Raw genomic sequence first — 21,170 nt, forward strand, 5'->3', positions numbered from 1 at the left:
CACTACCACACCCAGCTAATTTTTTGTATTTTTTTTTAGTAGAGACGGGGTTTCACCGTGTTAGCCAGGATGGTCTCGATCTCCTGACTTCGTGATCTGCCCACCTCGGCCTCCCAAAGTGCTGGGATTGCAGGTGTGAGCCACCGCGCCCGGTCCTGTACATACATTATTTCCTTTAATTGGTGCATTCGCCCTAGAGGGAGATACTGTTCACAGTCTAACAGGATCAGGGTTGGGTAACTTGCCCAGCAGGTGGAGTCAACAGAGACACTCTAGGTCTGTTGGGTGTCAGTCTCTCCAGGAAGGAAGCTGTCTCAAGCTCTTGGGCTGCAAGCTTCATTACCCCATGACAAGAGGAACTAATAACAGCTTTTCCCCTTCTATAGGGAGAGAGTTTTCTTTGTTTGCTGACATGAGAGACTTCTCCCAGAAGCCAGCCCAGAGCAGGAAATTCTGCCACCCTCAGGTAAGTGGGGAGGCACAGACCAGGACCCCTTGGGGCCCCATAAGCTTCAGAAACCCTGGGTTCTTCTGGAGCATCAGTGGCCTCCTGTTAGTTGCACATCTCTGTACCCCTTGCCCAGGTCTACCCCATCTTCTAAGTGAGGAGCCCCGGGAGGCCTCCAGGTCTCCCGTGGGTAAGTGGCGCACTAAGGGGCATTCACATTCACAGAAATGCAGCGATTGAGCAGAGAAAGGGAAGGAACCAGGTTTTCAGTGTAGGCTTCAGTGCAAGATGCTTTTACTAATTTTTTTCTCCACTAATCCTCATGGCAAACCTGAAACCTAGCAGTCATCCCTGATACCTACTTTCTCCTCTGCCCTATTGATGTTCCTTCTGACATACCTCCCAGAACCGCCTGTTTCTCACTCTTGCACTCCCACCAACCTAGTTTGAGCTCCCATCACTACTGCAGTAGGCACCTAACTGGTCTCCCTCAGGTTCTCAGATACTTCTAGGGCCATCTTTTCAAAGTGCAAAGCTAAGTACATCATCCTATCACCACCTGACTCTATCCTATCCCCCGACCCTAAAAACCCTACTTCCAGGCCAGATGCAGTGACTCACGCCTGTAATCCCAATACTTTGGGAGCCCGAGGTAGACAGATCACTTGAGGCCAGGAGTCCAAGACCAGCCTGGTCCACATGGTGAAACCCTGTCTCTACTAAGAATACAAAAATTAGCCAGGCTTGGTGGCACACACCTGTAGTCCCAGCTACTCAGGAGGCTGAGGCACAAGAATTGCTTGACCCCGGGAGGCAAAGGTTGCAGAGAGCTGAGGTCACACCATTGCACTCCAGCCTGAGTGAAAGAGCAAGACTCTGTCTCCAAAAAAAAAAAAAAAAAGAAAAGTCCTACTTCTAGCCAATAAAACTACACCCTCCACACCCCAGAATGCTTCCTCTGGCCTTTAGAGTAGACTGACTTGCACAGCCTAGCTCAACCCCTTCTGCACCCTCCTGGGCTCTTAGGGGTCCTGCCATGGGGGACTTCTTTCAGTTCCTTGTATACCACACTCCCTTCCTGTACGTGGCCTCTGTACCTCCTGTTCTTCTTGTCCCAGGTAAGCTCCCATCACCACTGCCATTGTCACTGTCAGCATTTCCTCGCAACTCCCAAGTCCAGAGACATTGATAACATGCAGTTAACCAAATGCCACAAAGGCTTTTTTTTTTTTTTTTCCTGAAGAACTGGAAAAAAAAATCCAGGGCAGAGTTTAGCGAACTATGAATCAGACCTTTCACTGCCTGTTTTTGAAAATAAAGCTTTATTGGTGCGCAGCCATGGCCATTCATTACTATTGTCTACAACTACGTTTGCACAGAAACAGCAGAGTTGAATACTTGCAATAAAGACTTTATGACCTAGAAAGCCGAATATTTGTCATGTGGCTTTTTGCAGAAAAAGTTTGCCAACCCCTGGTCTAAGAGATATATAGTCATCCTTCCATCTCAGTTCAGATTCTTGTAGGGAGGGAAAAAATCTTTTTTTTTTTTTTTTTTTTTGAGACGGAGTCTCGCTCTATCGCCCAGGCTGGAGTGCAGTGGCTGGATCTCAGCTCACTGCAAGCTCCGCCTCCCGGGTTTACACCATTCTCCTGCCTCAGCCTCCCGAGTAGCTGGGTCTACAGGCGCCCGCCACCTCGCCCAGCTAGTTTTTTGTATTTTTAGTAGAGACGGAGTTTCACAGTGTTAGCCAGGATGGTCTCGATCTCCTGACCTCGTGATCCACCCGTCTCGGCCTCCCAAAGTGCTGGGATTACAGGCTTGAGCCACCACGCCTGGCCTGAAAAAACCTTTTATCTACCCTCTTAGGCAAAGTGTATGGAGCCCTACAAGTTAAACTGACAAAAGACAGACAGTTTCACAGGAAAAAGGCATTCAAATTTTATTTGATGTTAATATTTTTACATGACACAGGACTTCATTGGAAAAAAGTGAAAACCTCAAGGAAGTGGCTAGGGCTGATAGTTCACATACCAGCCTAACAAAGAGCAGTTAATTGTGGAGATGTGACAAGACAAAGGAAAAGAGGTTTGGGCTTCCAGGATGGTAAATTGTGGGAAGGTAAATATATGGGAGAAACTAATGGAAGATAAGGATTCAATATATATATCAATAAGATTTGTATATGCAGATTCAAGGATGCTATCTCCAGTGATAAGTTGTCTCTTCTTCCTGGTACTGGAGATGGGAAGCAGGGACACCTTCACAAAGGAAAATTTATGCTCTGCTTTTAGATGGAAAGTGGAATTGTAAAGAGATTTCCTGCATCTGCTGTTTTTCAGTTGCCTTCAGCTCAAAATAATTCTTATGCAAAGTGGCCTATTTTGGGATGGCAGATTCTGACCCCCTTCACTCTCATCCTCAGGGTCAGCTTTCTGCCCCTCTGGGCTAGATGAGGATCCTTGTTATACAGACCAATGTCCCTTTCCTTCAGAGCACTCATGTAATTATTTGGTTATTACTGTGATCATGGCTGTTTCCCCCCTCAATCTTTTTTTTTAATTGGTTTATTCTTTTAGAGACAAGGTCTCACTCTGTTGCCCAGGCCAGAGTGCTGTGGTGTGATCATAGCTCACTGCAGCCTCAACCTCCTGGATTCAAGTGATCCTACTGCCTTAACCTCCTGAGTAGCTGGAACATGTCACCATGAATTTTTAGTAGAGGTGGGTGGTCTTGAACTTCTAGCTCAAGCAGTCTTCCCACCTCAGCCTCCTGAAGTACTTCAATTACAGGTGTGAGCCACCAGGCCCAGCCTCCCTGCTAATCTTTAAACCCTAGGAGAACATTCCCACTTCTAGTACCTGAATGCCTTATTTCTAATACATACTTCCTTAATAAATGGCATTAGAGACTACATTTATTAAGACAGCCTCCTCTGGCTGGGTGCAGAAGCTCACGCCTATAATCCCAGCACTTTGGGAGTCTGAGGTAGGCGGATCACAAGGTCAGGAGATCGAGACCATCTTGGCTAGCACGGTGAAACCCCATCTCTACTAAAAATACAAAAATTAGCCGGGTGTGGTGGCACACACCTGTAGTCCTAGCTACTGGGGAGACTGAGGCAGGAGAATTGCTCTAACCCAGGAGGCGGAGGTTGCAGTGAACTGAGATCGCACCCCTGCACTCCAGCCTGGGCAACAGAGCAAGACTCTGTCTCAAGAAAAAAAAAAAAAAAAAAGTGTGTTCTCACAGGCTCAGATTCTAGCTGTGTGGCCTCAGGCAAGTTATTTGACTTCCCTAAGACTTTGTTTCTACAGGTATAAAATAGGTACGACAACATGGTGCCTTCTTGCAGACATTCTGAAGACTGTGCGACCCCATAGCTCAGAAGGGCACTCAGCGCTGCCTGGCCGCACCACTGTACTGCCCTAGCATGCCCAGGTTCTCCCACCTTCGAAATACTTCCCCTGCAGGGCATCCTTCCCCACCTGCCCTCCACCCCAGCACCACTCAGGGAAGGTCTTCACTGAGAAATCACGAGCAGTCAGCAGGAAGGCCCGTGCCTTCCCCCCACCAAGACATCCTGCCCCACTCTGCACCCTCGCCATCTGCCATCTCTGTGCCTATGGAGAGGTCCTGCTCCCCTCCCAGATCAGTCCCCAACCTGTGTTCTGAACCTCAGCCCTCTCAGCTTCCCAAGGAGATGCCCTTAGCGCCCCTCTTTCCTGCATCCTCATTTCCTCCCGTTCTGTGGGGTCATTCCCGTCACTGAACAGCGGTGCTTTCAGCATCTCTTATCTCGACTCCACATCCCCATCTTCTGCTCCCTTTCACTCCAGAACTTCTTTTTTTTTGAGACGGAGTTTCACTCTTATAGCCCAGGCTGGAGTGCAGTGGTGCAATCTTGGCTCACTGCAACCTCCGCCTTCTGGTTTCAAGCGATTCTCCTGCCTCAGCTTCCTGAGTAGCTGGGATTACAGGCTTGTGCCACTGTGCCCGGCTAATTTTTTTTGTATTTTTAGTAGAGACAGGGTTTCACCATGTTGGCCAGGCTAGCCTCGAACTCCTGACCTCAGGCGATCCACCCACCTCGGCCTCGCAAAGTGCTGGGATTACAGGCGTGAGCCACCGCACCGGCCCAGAACTTCTTGAAAGATGCCTCTGTAGCCCCATCTCTGCCTGGCTACTCCTGTCAGGTTCCTACCCTCGGCAGCCACTGCAGCTGCCCTTGGCAACAGCGCAGGGACCCCACTGGCTTGGACTGAGTCACTCCTCTAACCTGTTTGGTGTGGTTGGTCACTCCCATCTTCTTGAGACGCTTTGTTCTCTTGGCTTCTTTGTTGCTAGACTTTTGACAGTGTCTTCCTTCCTCACTGGCTGACCCCTCTCCATCTTCTCTGCCAGCTCCTTGTCCTGTCAGTCTACTCTTTCCCAAGCCCCCTTCCTTACTATATCTACATATTCTCCTTGGGTGGCCTCATCTGGTCTGGTAGCTTCAAATACCGCCCACACGCCAGTGACCCACCTTCGTCCTGGCCTCTCCCGGAACTTGCACTGGTCTGTCCACCAGCCCTCTCAGCCACACCAGGAGGATCTGAGATTTAGCCAGGTGAGGAAAGCACCTGACTCCTAGCGCCCGATGTTCTCTCTTGCCAGGCTGACTGCAGCAGCTGCCACCTGGGCTCCTTTCTTTTACTCGTAGCTCCAACCCAGCCTCCACACACTGACCAGAGTAACCTTTTACAGGGATACATCAGATGGGGTCATTCCCTGCTTAAAACCTCCAATAACTTCTTCATTGCATTTGGAATAAAATCCAGTCTCGTTCACCTGACTTGCAGTGCAGTACAGAATCAGGACCCCCGACTCCAGGTGCCTGGCACCCATTCCCTCCCGCAGCACCAGGCACTGGACTTCCTTCTGCCTCTTGGATGTGCCAGGTCTATGCCTGGTTGCGCCTTTGCACTCGCTGTCCTCTTTGCCTGGAATCTGCTTTCCTCAGGGATCCAGAGGAGAGAACTGGCTCCTCCTTGTCCCTCAGATGCCAGGTTCACTGTCATTGCCCTAGAGAAGCTGTCCCTGGCGGCCAGCCACTGTCTTCCCATCACCTATCTCACTCTCTGTTCAGTATTTATCTTCCTGTTGGGTTGATGTGTTGTTTAGAGTTTGTCTCCCTCTCTTAGAGGTAAACTCTGTCCAGGTGAGGTGGCTCACGCCTGTAATCCCAGCACTTTGGGAGGCCCAGGCAGGTGGATCACTTGAGGTCAGGAGTTTGAGACCAGTCTGGCCAACATGGTGAAACCCCATCTCTCCTAAAAATACATAAATTAGTTGGGCGTGGTGGCGCGTGCCTATAATCCCAGCTAGGGGGGAGGCTGAGGCAGGAGAATTGCTTGAACCAGGGGGCAGAGGTTGCAGTGAGCTGAGGTTGCAGTGAGCTGAGATCGTGCCACTGCACTCCAGCCTGGGCAACAGTTATTGCTGTTCTCTCTCTTTTACCTCCCAGAACAGACCTAACACAAAGAAGACACTTAACAAATATTTCTGGACTTTGTGAATGAGGTCATCTATGTAAACTTTTGGCCCTGTGCTTAGCATGTGATGGTACTCTGTAAACATCAGTTCCCAAAAAGTGCAGACGACATAGGTACTGCAGAGGCACAGCCATCACTCAGAGACCAAGACCAAAATATTATTCAGTGTTTGGGTACCGCCTGTCACAGCGGCTTGAAACAAGCGTGTGTTCTTTGTACTGAAATACGTAAACTCTGACAGTTATTTCGGGAACCTGGTTAAGAGATTCCATTTACTGCCCCCAAAATAGAAATAATCAGAAACTCTGGAACCTTGAGCACAGCTGAAGTTTTAATGGGCAAACCAGGATAGAGGGAATAATTGGGTTTTGTGCTGGGGATAGAGCCTCTCTCGTCAAGAGCAGACACGTTTTCCCATCTGCTCAATGAAAGAGCTGGCTGTGTTCAAAATATGCTTTTCAATGGCAATAGTCTGTCTGAGAGTCCACAATTCAGGGGAATGAGTTGCAATTACTTTCCGTCTCTTACCTGCTGTCTGCCCTTCGCTTGTTTAAGTGTTAGGGATTTGCACAGTGGAAATGAAAAAGTATCTAACCACAGAGCTGGCTTCTGCTATGAGACCCAGCTATAAATGAGGACACCTACCTATTAGAGACTGAGTCATTGTTCATTTAATAAATATTTTTAAAGATAGAAAAGTTTTAGGAAATGGAATCTGAGGGAGAAAATGATAGGGGGAGAGAACACCAGAGAGATGAAAAGAGCAGCAGGCAGGATGTTCTCCTCTGCCTCTCTTTGTACAGTGGCTCAACTCTGTGTCCCCTTTCCTAGCTCCCCAGGTCCTAAACCTGGAGAAGTAGTATGTAGTGGAGAGACCAGACTATCAAGTTAGGCATGGATTAGAATCCTAGCTCTTAACCTGGCCAACATGGTAAAACCCTGTCTCTACTAAAAACACAAAAAGTAGACGGACGTGGTGCCATGCACCTGTGGTCCCAGCTACTTGGGGGACTGAGGCACGAGAATTGCTTGAACCCAGGAGGCAGAGGTTGCAGTGAGCTGAGATCACACCACTGTACTCCAGCCTGGGCAGCAGAGCGAGACCCTGTCTCAAAAAAAAAAAAAAAGAATTCTAGCTCTTAGATGAGTCATTTCATCTCCCTGAACCTCAGTTTTCTTATTGGTAAAATGGGTACCAGAGAAATCAGTCACAATGTGGGCATTAAATGCGATCTTATACACAAGCACTCAACAAACAGCATAGCACAGAGTAAGAGCTCAATAAACATTAGCTCTTATCATCTTATACAAGGGTGGTACCTAGAGAAACACAGCTGGAGATTAGGAAAAAGGATGTCTTTGAGCCAGGAAGGCATACATTTCAGGGACTCCCAGCATCCGTGAAACCCAGTTGTACACACCTTCCCCCATTATATATATCAGGTGCAAACACGTAGTATTAGGATCCTGAGCTTTGTCTCTGGGAAGATGATGAGATGGCTAGAAACTGCATTGTCAGGGTCCAAGGACATCCCTGGGCTGGGACCTTGGACCTAGGTCCTTGCAGGGGGGAAAACAAACAAACATTTTGTGGGACTAAGGTGGGAGGATGGCTTGAGCCCAGGAGTTTGAGACCAACCTGGGCAACATAGTGAGATCCCCTGTCTCTACCAAAAATATATGTATTTTTAATTAGCCAGGTGTGGTGGTACATGCCTGTGGACCCAGCTCCTCAGGAGGCTGAGGCAAAAGATTTTTTTTTTTTTTGGTAGAGTTTTTGTAGAGCCAAAAAAAAAAAAGACAGTGAGGAAGGCTTCTGTAAGGAGGAATCATCATCAGAGTTCTCAGTTGCAAACTATAGAATCCACTCCAGCTACTTTAAGCAGAAAGAAATGCATTAAAGGCGCACAGCTCCCCTGGAAGAGCCTCTGTGTTAGCTTCAGAGGCCATGCTACCAAGAATGATGCCCAAACCATAGTGCCTCTGCCAAGGTGTGCTACTGTGTGCCAGTGTGACTGAGGACTGGATGTTAAAAGTTCTACTCTGCTCCTTGAAAAACCAGTTGCTCCTGTCAACAGTCTCTCTAAAAACTGGAGTCCACATGCTTCCCATTTCCTCCCCGTTGCTCATTTCCATCTTGAAGTCTCAGGCAGGGGCAGTGTATCTGTAGGTAGAGCCTAGGTAAAATGTCTGCACCCCAGCTGCAACTTAAGTCTTTTACCTTGGGGATGGGTTTCACATATGTGAAGAAAAAAAATCACACATGTAACAAGTAATGACCCCAGAAGATGCCATTTGAGCTGAGAACCAAGAGATGAGGAGTCGGCCATTGGAAGAATAAATGGCAGAACCTTCCAGGAAGAAGGGACAGCATGTGCAAAGGCCCCGAGGCAGAAACAAAAGAGGTCGAGTGTTCAAGAAACAGAGAAGGCCAATACTGTACCCCAGAGAGTGAGGAGAAGAGAGGCACAAGCCAAGGCTGGGATGTAGACAGGGCTGGATGCTGCAGAGTTATAAGCGTCATAGAAAGCAGTATGAATATGGATATAATTGAAGTGCCATGAGAATTCATTACATTAGGGATGACATGATGTGATTTATATTTTTTAAAGATCACACTGTCTCTTGAATATGGAGGATGTATTGGAGGGGCACAGAAGACCAGCTGGGAGGCTTCTCTGTATTTGTCTAAATGACAAATATAGAAGGTGGCAAGAAGCAGACAGACCTGACGCATTGGGAGATGGATCTTTCAACACTTGCTAGTGGGATGGCTTTGGGAGTGGGGAGGAGAAGTGGGGGAAGAAAGGACAGAGTTGAAGGTTGCTTCCCAGGTGTGCGGCTTCAGCATCCGAATGGTGCCATTTACCGAGATGGACAGTGTAGGGTTTGAGTTAGCGGAAAGCTATCAAGAGTTCAACTTTGAACTTGTTAACTTTAAGATGCCTATGAAAAGTGCAAATGAAGATAGATGCCAAGTAGGTAGATATACAAGACTGGACTTTGGAGGAGAGGCCTGGCTTACAGAGAGAACAATTTCTACCCAAGCCGAAATATGGGAACTAGGAGTGCATGAGCACTGTGGAGCCACGGGCAAAGGCACTGGGGTATGGTGCTGGCCTTCTCTGGACTTGGTGCCAGGAGACCTACATTTCCATCTAGGCGATGCCTCCCATCACTTACATGCCTTGAGGCAAATCTAGGCCTCCATGTTTTTATCCACAAAATGGGCATCACAACTGGTATTCATTCTTATAGATTCAATCTAGGGGTAGCTGAGGTCCCAGAGATTGTCGTTTAGTTATGTCTTGTCAGAATATCTACTAATTTAACCAGAATTTTCCCAAGTTCCACAGCATAGATATAGTCAGTGTCCTTAACACTGCAACCTCTGCCTCCTGGGTTCTAGTGATTCTCCTACTTCAGCCTCCCGACTCAGATTTCTCCAGCTCATGTCCATACCTGCTAATTCCAGGTCTGTGCAGCTCTCTCCCCACCCAGACATTTCTAGGCATCCCTAGATTGTATCTCATAGTAACTCAAATATAGGCTCCCCCTCCAACACTGTACAATAACAACTGAGCCCTCAGCGTGCTGAATCTGAGCAGCTGGGTGGCCAGGTGAGCTAGATCGGTTCCATCTCCTCTATGCTGTGGTGGGACAGGGGGTCCCAGAACAGTCTTGGTTTACCCCCAACCTTATGATAGTCACCTTGCCTCATACACCCATGGGGTGGTGGCTGGTCACAGCATGAGAGAATGGATAGGAAAGCACTTTTTTTTTTTTTTTTTTTGAGACAGAGTTTCACCCTGTCACCCAGGCTGGAGTGCAGTAGCGTGATCTCGGCTCACTGCAACCTCTGCCTCCTGGGTTCTAGTGATTCTCCTACTTCAGCCTCCCGAGTATCTGGGGTTACAGGTGCCTGCCACCACCCCCAGCTAATTTTTGTATTTTTAGTAGAGACGGGTTTTCACCATGTTGGTCAGGATGGTCTCCAACTCCTGACCTCGTGATCGGCCCTCCTCAGCCTCCCAAAGTGCTAGGATTACAGGCGTGAGCCTGGCCCAGGAAAGTACTTTCTAAGTGGAAGGGCATGGTCTCTATGGGGAGTCCACCATGTTCAGGGAGTTTTGTTTTGTTTTGTTTTGTTTTGTTTCTGAGATGGAGTTTTGCTCTTATTGCCCAGGCTAGAGTGCAATAGCACAATCTCAGCTCACAGCAACCTCGGCCTCCCATGTTCAAGTTTTCTTTGCATATATCTTCTCTTACATCAGCCTTGCAAGGTGGGTCATTATTACTTCTTATCTTTATTTGACAAAGGAAGTAATAGACTGAGGGGGTGAATGGCTTGCCCCAGGCCACACAGCTGACCTCAACTGATGTCAGGACACTGTCAGTCTGAGCTCTTTCTGCATCAGCAAGCTGCCTCTCCAGCAAGTAGGAGGGTCTAGTCACTGAAACCCAGGCAAATCCCCCGCACTGTTCTCTGCTCCACTGCAGACCTCTCTGAGGCCTGTTAAGAATGAGCCTTGATGAGCTTGCAGTGAGCTGAGATCCGGCCACTGCACTCCAGCCTGGGCAACAGAGCAAGACTCCGTCTCAAAAAAAAAAAAAAAAGAATGAGCCTTGCCAGGAGTGGTGGCTCAGGCCTGTAATCCTAACATTTTGGGGGACTAAGGTGGGAGGATGGCTTGAGTCCAGGAGTTTGAGACCAGCCTGGGCAACATAGTGAGACCCCCTGTCTCTACCAAAAAAAATATATATTTTTAATTAGCCAGGTGTGGTGGTACATGCCTGTGGACTCAGCTCCTCAGGAGGCTGAGGCAGAAGATTCACTTGAGCCTGGGAGTTTGAGGCTGCAGTGAGCTGTGATCGTACCACTGCACTCCAGCCTGGGTGACAGAGTAAGACACTGTCTCTTAAAAAAAAAAGATGGCCAGGCACTGTGGTTCATGCCTGTAATCCCAGCACTTTGGGAGGCCAAGGTGGGCAGAGCACCTGAGGTCAGGAGTTTGACACCAGCCTCGCCAATATGGCGAAAGCCCCTCTCTACTAAAATACAAAAAACTAGCTGGGCATGGTGGCGGGCTCCTGTAGTCCCAGCTACTCGAGAGGCTGAGACAGGATAATCGCTTGAACCCAGGAAGTGGAGCTTGCAGTGAGCCGAGATCATGCCATTGCACTCCAGCCTGGGCCACAAGAGTGAAACTCCACCTCAAGAAAAAAAAAAAAAGAAAGAAAAGAAAAAGAATGAGCACTGATGCTTCATTGAGCCCTGGGAGCGTTTTCCCTGCAACCACCTCAACACTATGAAACTCAGTAGCTTTTGGACAGCCAGCTGCATGATGTCTGGGAAGTCCTTTCGGCTTTCTCCTGCCCATTCAAATATCACATTTCTATAAAAGCAAACGGTTGTTGTTGAGGCTGGTGGACTGCTTGTCTGCCACTTGGTGGGCCATCTGTTTAACATTGCCAACCTCCTACTCATCCTTAAAGACAGAATGTGAGTGTCTTCTCTCCTTGGAAGCCCTCCAGCTCTCACCCAGACAGAATCCAGCGTTCTGCGCTCTAGCTTCCCGTGATATTCTCCTCATACTGCTTGTGGCCAACTATGAGTTGTTTCCCAATATCTGTTGTCCCCTTCACCTGTGAAAAGAAAACCTCTGATTTTTTGCTGGGCGTGTACCTGGCCGAAATAAAGGTTGCATTTCCTAGCCTCCCCTACCTCTATGTGTGGCCATGTGACTAAGATCCAGTTAATGAGATGTAAGTGGATGTGTCGTGTGGCAGTTTCTGGAAACTTTCCTTAAAAAACAGCTTTATCTCTTTGTCCTTTCCTCCCTCCTGCTGCCTGTAATGTGAATGTGATGGCAGGAGCTCCAGATGAATCCTTGGACCCTAAGAACAAGGATCTTGGCTTGGCTGGCTCACACCTGTAATCCCAGCACTTTGAGAGGCCAAGTCGGGCAGATCACCTGAGGTCAGGAGTTCGAGACCAGCCTGGCCAACATGGTGAACGTGTTCTCTCCTAAAAATACAAAATTAGCAAGGTGTGGTGGCGCACACCTGTAATCCCAGCTACTTGGGAGGCTGAGGCAGGAGTATCACTTGAACCCGGGAGGCGGAGGTTGCAGTGAGCCAAGATAGTGCCATTGTACTCCACCCTGGGCAGCAAGAGCAAAATGCCATCTCAAAAAGAAAGGAACAAGGGTCTTATTTTATCTTATGAAAGCTGGAACTGTGCACTGGAAGAAGTCAGAATCTGTCCTGGCGCGGTGGCTCATGCCTATAATCTCAGCATTTTGGGAGTCCAAGGCGGGTGGATCACTTGAGGTCAGGAGCTCGAGACCAACCTGGCCAACATGGTGAAACCCCATCTGCAAAAAAAGAACAAAAATTAGCTGAGCATGGTGGCAGACACCTGTAATCCCAGCTACTTGGGAGACTGAGGTAAGAGAATTGCTTGAACCCGGGAGGCAAAAGTTGCAGTGAGCTGAGATCGTGCCACTGCACTCCAGCCTAGGCAACAGAGATAGATTCCATCTCAAAAAAAAAAAAAAAAGAAGTCAGAATCCCTGAGGACTTAGCACCACCAGTGCTTAGAAACGCCATATAAGCCCAGGCTTGCCCGCCTTCAGACTTTTATGTGGGACAGAAATGTATTTATATTGACTTATTTAAAGACAGAGTTTTGCTCTGTCACCCAGGCTAGAGTACAGTGGCACAGTCATGGCTCACTGCAGCCTCAACCTTCCAGGCTCAAGCAATCCTCCCACCTCAGCCTCCCAAGTAGCTGGGACTACAGGTACACACCAGCGTGCTTGGCTAATTTTTTTTTTTTTTTTTTTTTTTTAGACAAGGTCTCACTATGTTGCCCAGGCTGGTGGAAGAGAAATTTCTACCTATTTTGAGCCACTGTTATTTTGAGTCTCTGTCACATTCAAACAGAATCCTAACTTCTATTGCCTCTCTATAACAAATATGGGATGCTTTCCACACTTCAGTGTAACTGTCCATTTCCTGTTATCTCCTCTGCTAGACTGGAAACTCCTCAAGCCAGGGGCTAGGTTTCAGTGTTTCCCCAGTGCAGACACATTAGTATTTGCCCAGTGAAACATTTGCTGGAAAAGGTGATTGCATCAAAGGTGAGGGCAGTGTTTTTGGAGCACTCACCGTGAGCACTCCTGTAATTTGCATGCATTCGCTGACTTAATCCTACAAGGAAACCAAGGCGGTAAAGAGGTTTGATGACTTGCCCCAGATCACTGGCTGTTGAGTGAGAGAATTGGGACTGGAGCCCTGGTTGGCCTGGGTCCCCAGCCTATGTGTTCTCCACATCAGCCACTGCTGTCTGCCATGCTCCTGGGAGGACCGGAAGGGTCTGGTTCTGCATGTTCCTTTGCTGAGAACAATAAGAAATAGCAAAGAAATTGCATGTATTACTTTTTTGTATTTCTCTCACTACCAATTTTATTTTGTTCTCTCTCTCTCTGTTTCTCTCTTTCTCCCTCTCTTTCTCTTTTGTCTCCTGAAGTTTTTTAGTGCAAATTCACCCAATGAAGAAGCCTCTTCAGCCAAGCAGAACTCAGAAAAAAGCTTACGAATACAGAATACTGCAAAAGGTATATTGACTACCAAAAAGGGAAATGTAGGCTTTTGGCTTAGTTATTATCTCCAAAACGCTGGTTTCTTGGGTTCGTTTGAACAGAATTTGCTACCCTACTTTATACTTGGGGTCCCAGCCTAGGGCTTGGCACCAAGTAATATTTTATGAAAGGATGTAATTGTCTTTCAGTTCAGTAAGCACTGATTATTTATTTATTTATTTATTTATTTTTGAGACAAAGTCTCACTCTGTCACCCAGGCTGGAGTGCAGTGGCACGATCTCAGCTCACTGCAGCCTCTGCCTCCGAGGTTCAAGTGATTCTCCTGCCTCAGCCTCCCAAGTAGCTGGGACTACAGGCATGTGCCACCACGCCTGGCTAATTTTTGTATTTTTAGTAGAGACAGATGTTTCACCATGTTGGCCAGGCTGGTCTCGAACTCCTGACCTTGTGATCCTCCCGCCTCAGCCTCTCAAAGAGCTGAGATGACAGGTGTGAGCCACCTCGCCCAACCTAAGCACTGATTAAGTTCCACTTTTGTGGTGATGACATCAGCACAATGCTAATATCTGTGGGGAAGAGAGGTTGTTGACACTGGAAGAAAATAAATTTAAGACATGATGACTGCTCCTCTCCCCCATCAGAAACCAGTAATTACTAAGGTTAGAACTAATTTGCACCTAGGTCTTAATTTATATTGGTGACTGAGTGATAGTACAGAGAGGTCAGTGCCATTGAAAGAAAAGTTTCATGTTACTCGCAATTCCCCTGGAAATTCCCCCTGGAAATTGTGAGTAACATTAAACTCAGCACACTGTACAGGGACACAGCGGGAAGCACCAGTGCTGACCAGGAGGCAGAAAGGAGCGTGGGGAAGGGACAGGCCACGCTCTTTTTTGAAGTTTCAGCAGGAAAGACAAAGCAAGGTACGGTAACCAGTTTAGGATTAGCTGGGTGCAGCGGTTTATACCTGTAATCCCAACACTTTGGGAGGTTGCAGCAGGAGGATTGCTTGAGCCCAGAAGTTCGAGACCAGCCTGAGTAACATAGCGAGACCCTGTCTTTACAAAAAATTTTTTAAATTAGCTGGACACAGGGGTGCACACCTGTAGTCCGAGCTACTCAGGAGGCTGAGGTGAGAGGATCACTTGAGTCCTGGAGATTGAGGCTACAGTGAGTCACGATTGAGCCACTGCACTCTAGCCTGGGTGACAGTGAGACCCTGTCTCAAAAAAAAAAAAAAAAAGTTTAGACTTGGCTGGGTTGAATAATTCCGGCGGGCTCTGGGGCAGAGGGGCTCTCCCTAGTTGGGTTGGTGTATGAGTTAGATAAAAGAGTTGGTTCAAAGTGTGGCGTCTGGATTGTAGGAGAGGTGTATTAGCAACTGTATCTGTTAGTCTAGCCCTGTAATTAATGGATGGCAAATAGACAAATACAGAATATAAGAAAACACAGAACAGGAGCTCTGAAGTATCATCCTAGGTTATTTCACATCATTATTGTTATTTAAACTTTATTCTTTTTCTTGAGGGAGAAATGGATGCTCAGAGAAGTTAGTATGTGAATTATGTCCCAATAAAACTGTTAAAGAAAAAGCTTGGGGACCACTGATCAACAGGTTTAGCCAGGGCTCTAAATAGAGGTAAATATTTGTAGGGAGCTTTGCAAGTCCCCCAGAGCTTACGTATATATTCAATTCACAAAGATCCATGTGTCAAAGAGGAGTTGCCAAGGGAAATTAGAAAATATTTGAACTGAATGAAATGAGACCTTCTTTTCTAATATGAGCATTTATTTAAGGCTACAGGCTTCCCTCTAAACGCTGCTTTGGCCAGGCACAGTGGTTCACGCCTGTAGTCTCAGCACTGTGGGAGGCCGAGGTGGGCAGATCACTTGAGTCCAGGGGTTTGAGACCAGCTTGGTCAACATGGCGAAATCCCGTTTCTACTAAAACTGCAAAATTTAACTGGGTGTGGTGGCACACACCTGTAATTCCAGCTACTCAGGAGGCTAAGGCATGAGAATCGCTTGAACCTAATGGTCATTTCTTGCTAATGTCACATTGACAGAGCATCATTCTCAAGCCCTGGTCTTGAAGAAACCTACACAAGAAGTCAAGAGGATATCAGAAGGAAGAGAATGTGAGAATGTGTTTCCTAAAAAGGTGAGCACATGATTGGAAATTTAATAGTAAAGGTGATTCCAAAAGGGGTGAGAGATGGAAGAAAATGAGAAATAACATTTAATGAATATTTACTAAATGCCAGGTACTATGCCGAACCTTATGCAAACGGTGCGTTTTCTTTTACTGTCGCAGCCCTCTGAGATAGTTACTATTGTTATTCTCAGTTTATTAATGAGCAAAGTGATGCTGGGAGCAGGTACCCAATTTATCACATATCACAAAGCAAATAAGTGATATTAAAAGTGAAAAATAATAATAAAACAAGGCCAGACGCAGTGGTTCACGCCTGTCATCCCAGCACTTTGGGAGGCCGACACAGGTGGATCACTTGAGGTCAGGAGTTTGAGACCAGCCTGGCCAACATGGTGAAACGCTGTCTCTACTAAAAAATACAAAAATTAGCTGGGCATAGTGGCATGCCTATAATCCCAGCTAATCGGGAGCCTGAGGCAGGAGAATCGCTTGAACCTGGGAGGCGGACGTTGCAGTGAGCCAAGATCGTGCCACTACATTCCAGCCTGGGCAACAGAGTGAGACTGTGTCTCAAAATAAATAAATAAACAAATAAAAAGCAAATAAGTGATAAAATCAAGATTTGCATGCAGATCTGCCTGTCTCTGAGCCTGAGCTCTCAACCACTGAGCCTTCCCTGCAGTGCAGTGCCTAGTGCAGGAAAGTCACTAGCTTCATTCTCTCCTCTTCCCCTTCCCCACAAACCTCAGTGGATGGTAGTTTATGTCAATGGAACTTCAGTCTTGTGTAGTGGGACCAGAACAGGGTAAGAGGTTTGGGAGCTTCCCCAGGCACCAGCTAGCAAGGGAGTCAGCCATAGAATTTGGGCCAAGTACCACGAGCAGTGTAGATTTCTTGTTTTTTGTTTTTGTTTTTTTGAGACAGACTCAGTCTGTCACCCAGGCTGGAGTGCAGTGGTGCCATCTCAGCTCACTGCAACCTCCGCCTCCTGGGTTCAAGTGATTCTCGTGTCTCAGCCTCCCTAGTAGCTGGGACTACAGGCGTGCACCACCACACCTGGCTAATTTTTGTATTTTTGATAGAGACAGGGTTTCACCATGTTGGTCAGGCTAGTCTCGAACTCGTGACCTCAGGTGATCCGCCCCTTTCGGCCTCCCAAATTGCTGGGATTACAGGCATGAGCCACCACCCCCACGCTAATCTTTTGACTTTAATTGCGGTGTTTTATGTTAGAAGTTTTTAATTATTATAGTCATATTTAGTAGTCTCTTATGGCTTCTAGATTTCCTGCTAAGCATTTTACCATTCTAAGATTATATAAAACATCTTCCCCAATTTTTTCCCAGTATTTTATATTATCACCTATTCTCAATAAAATATTTACTCACGTAACCCCCCAGTATCACCAGGGGTCACTCTGTTCCTTGGAATTTAGCTAAAGATTGGCTTAAGCATTTGTTATCTAAGTTGTTTGAAGTCTATTACCCTCTCAAATATGTTTGTGAACTCTGGGGGCCTGATGTTTTCTGGCACTAAGCTCCTTATCTGTCCTGCATACGCTATGCACATACTAACTGCATCAGCCCTAATGTGGAACTCACCTCTTCTGATTTTTACAAAAACCACTCACACAAGCCTCTGTGTGCATGTATTTGTGTATATGGAAGAATGGAAGACTTTAATGAAGTTTAAAGAGATGAGGAGAGGGGTGCCCATATCACAGGAATGCAAATAATTTTTTTTTTCTTTTTTTTGAGACAGTCTTGTTGCGTTGCCCATGCTGGAGTGCAGTGGTGCAATCTTGGCTCACTGCAACTTCCACCTCCTGGGTTCAAGCTATTCTGCTGCCTCAGTCTCCCAAGTAGTTGGGATTACAGGCGTGTGCCACCATGCCCAGCTAATTTTTGTATTTTTAGTAGAGATGGGGTTTAGCCATGTTGGTCAGGCTGGTCTCGAACTCCTGACCTCAAATGATTAGCCCACCTTGGCCTCCCAAAGGGATTACAGGCACGAGCCACCACTCCCAGCCCACAGTAATGCAAATAATTTTAAAATTAATATTAGTTGGCTGGGTGTGGTGGCTCATACCTGTAATCCAAACACTCTGGGAGGTTGAGGTGGGCAGATCACCTGAGGTCAGGAGTTCGAGACCAGCCTTGCCAACATGGCGAAACCCCACCTCTACTAAAAATACAAAAATTAGCCAGGCATGGTGGCAGGTGCCTGTAATCCGAGCTACTTGAGAGGCTAAGCCAGGAGAATCACTTGAACTGCTGGAGTGCAGTGGTCAGATCTCAGCTCACTGCAAGCTCCGCCTCCCGGGTTTACGCCATTCTCCTGCCTCAGCCTCCCGAGTAGCTGGGACTACAGGCGCCCGCCACCACGCCCAGCTAGTTTTTTGTATTTTTTACTAGAGACAGGGTTTCACCATGTTAGCCAGGATGGTCTCGATCTCCTGAGCTCGTGATCCGCCCATCTCGGCCTCCCAAAGTGCTGGGATTACAGGCTTGAGCCACCGCGCCCGGCCTATTTTTTTTTTAGACAGAATCTCGCTCTGTTGTGTAGGCTGGAGTGCACTGGTGTCATCTCAGTTCACTGCAACCTCCACCTCCCAGGTTCAAGCGATTCTCCTACCTCAACCTCCTGAGTAGCTGGGATTAGGCTCGCACCACCATGCCCGGCTAATTTTTGTATTTTTGGTAGAGATGGGGGTTTCACCATGTTGGTCAGGCTGGTCTGGAACTCCTGACCTTGTGATCTGCCCACCTCAGCCTCCCAAAGTGCTGGAATTACAGGTGTGAGTCGTCATGCCTGGCCAAGGGTTTTTAAAAATATCTATATTGCATTTTTAGATGTTTTGTCATGAGTTTAGGGTACCCTTTAAAATTTTTAAATACACCTATGACCTGGTAATTCTTCTAATAATCTGTCATGTAGAAATGTTCATTACAAGGCTATCCCTTACAGCATTAATCTGTACCAGCAGACATCGTAGAAAACTTCAATTTCAATAGAGAAATAGGTAAATTGTGAAGTGTCCATAATAAGGATATTCTGCTGCTATGAAAAACGGTGAGGAAGATTTACACCTGATATGAAAGACTGTCAGCCAATGACATCTAAAGTTAATCAAGAAAATGGCCAGGCACAGTGGCTCACTCCTGTAATCCCAGCACTTTGGGAAGCCTCGGAGGGCAGATCATTTGAGGTCAGGAGTTTGAGACCAGCCTGGCCAACATGGTGAAACCCCGTCTCTACTAAAAAAATACAAAAATTAGGTGGCCATGGTGGCTGGCATCAGTAATCCCAGCTACTTGGGAGGCTGAGGCACGAGAATCACTTGAACCCAGAAGGCGAAAGTTGTAGTGAGCTGAGATTGTGCCACTTCACTCCAGCCTGGGGGATAGAAAGAGACTCAGTCTCAAATAATAATAATAATACAATAAAATTAATCAAGAAAATATTAGAGGCAATGTAGTTAGTGGGTGAAAATTAAAGTTGTAAAACATTGTATATAGGATGATTCCATCTTTATTTTTGAAGTATGTTTTTGGTATAAAGTCAGTATGTGCCTGTGAGAAGGTTTGGAAAGATACACAGAAAAATATTAACAGTGTTTATTGCTAAGAAATATGAGTGGAGATGAGGAAAGCTTTTTCTTTTACATCTCTAGATTATGTGAATTTTTCACAATGAGCATTAATTTATTTTGTAAAAAAATTAAATATTTTTGTGGCAGAAAAATACTATCTGAATGTCAAAATGAAAGCCTGGAGCAAGAGAGAAGATGGTCCTGTTTTTTATGGCCCCATCTGACATGTGTCCAGAGAGCACAGTCAGACTCAAATCATGTTCAGGAGCCCTTGAGGCACTGGAGATGTTTAGGTTGGAGAAAGCAAGACTTGGAGAAGACCTGAGGGCTCTCCTCAGATATTTTAAGGACTGTCATGTAACCTGTGACCCTGGAGAAAGATGGGTTGGAATTACAGACGGTGTGATTTTTATCTAAGGTAAGAAAGAACTTCCTAAGAGTCCAAGTTGTCATTTCAAACCCACTTTGCATCTGGCTGTGCTGCAGTCTGCTAGGTTTTGTTCCAGCTCTAGTTCTCAAACCAAGCCATTCCTCATCCTAGATCTCTGATGCTAACCCCTTAATGCTAGCTCCTGCTTTGCTATTTATTTATTTATTTAAGACAGCGTCTTGCTCTGTCGCTCAGGCTGGAGTGCAGTGGCACGATCTCGGCTCACTGCAACCTCTGTCTCCTAGGTTCAAGCAATTCTCCCACCTCAGCCTCCCAAGTAGCTGGGATTACAGGTGTGCGCCAGCACGCCCAGCTAATTTTTGTATTTTTAGTAGAGAATGGGTTTTGCCATGTTGGCCAGGCTGGTCTTGAAATCCCGACCTCAAGTGATCCACCCACCTCAGCTTCCCAAAGTGCTGTGATTACAGGCGTGAGCCACAGTGCCCGGCCTCCTGCTTTGCTTTCTATCTGCTCCTTAGATCGGATGTTCCAGATTGTCTCTTCCCTTGCCCATTGCTCCTTCTTTACCTAGTGATGTGGGTATGAGCCAGCCCTTCCCATTTCTATGCCCAGGTCCCTATACCCAAACGCCCTACCCTGCCTTCTGCCTGGGAGGAATCGGATACTTACGAACAGTAGTACTGGATGTTTGAGAAGGTAGCATGTTCCGTGTCCCCAAAGTTGGGGAAGGAAAAAGGTACACTTACCTATTGAGAATATTACTGAAAGGATGTGTATCAGTTGCATTTCTTTGCTTATAAGTAACAAAGCTGTCTCTGGCCAACTTAAGCCAAAACTGAAAGAACATTGAGTAACTGAAGAGTCTGGAGAATCAGTCCAGGAACCAGAAACATCAAGGTAGTTGCAACCTTCGAACCATCTTTTCAAGGTGACATCTCTGGAATGGGTGAACCTCCACATGTTTTCAGTCCATATTTCACTCTACTCAGAACTCAGAATCCAAGGAGCGGAAGTTTTGAATGGCCAGGCTATTCCAGGAGCTGTAACTGAGTGGCAGGGGTCGGGGTGGGGGAGGTGAAAGGAAGATTCTGACTCCAGAGCCTGTGAAGGCCTCTGAAGACCCCTCCTGTGGCTCTCGTCAGGGGAGCAAGACACCTGATTTAAAACTCCCTCAGCCGGCCGCGGTGGCTCACGCCTGTAATACCAGCACTTTGGGAGGCCAAGGCGGGTGGATCGTGAGGTCAGGAGATCGAAACCATCCTGGCCAAAATGGTGAAACCCTGTCTCTACTAAAATTACAAAAATTAGCCGGGCGTGGTGGCACTTGCCTGTAGTCCCAGCTACTCAGGAGGCTGAGGCAGGAGAATCGCTTGAACCCAGGAGGTGGAGGTTGCAGCGAGCCGAGATCATGCCACTGTACTCCAGCCTGGCTACAGAGTGAG

General features: G+C 47.0%; 1 protein-coding gene across 1 annotated transcript in view; it reads left to right on the forward strand.

Annotated features, from left to right (window-relative positions):
* The window catches only part of FAM227A (family with sequence similarity 227, member A), a 70,795-nt gene that overhangs the window by 31,877 nt on the left and 17,748 nt on the right, over nt 1-21,170 (forward strand). The window contains exons 11-13 of the mRNA XM_011964328.1: nt 387-466; nt 13,517-13,604; nt 15,657-15,751. Of these exons, the coding sequence (XP_011819718.1) occupies nt 387-466; nt 13,517-13,604; nt 15,657-15,751 (263 nt within the window). The remainder of the gene's footprint in view (nt 1-386; nt 467-13,516; nt 13,605-15,656; nt 15,752-21,170) is intronic.

This window comes from Colobus angolensis, unplaced genomic scaffold (genome assembly GCF_000951035.1).
Source record: "Colobus angolensis palliatus isolate OR3802 unplaced genomic scaffold, Cang.pa_1.0 Scaffold65, whole genome shotgun sequence".
Classification (NCBI taxonomy): Eukaryota; Metazoa; Chordata; class Mammalia; order Primates; family Cercopithecidae; genus Colobus; species Colobus angolensis.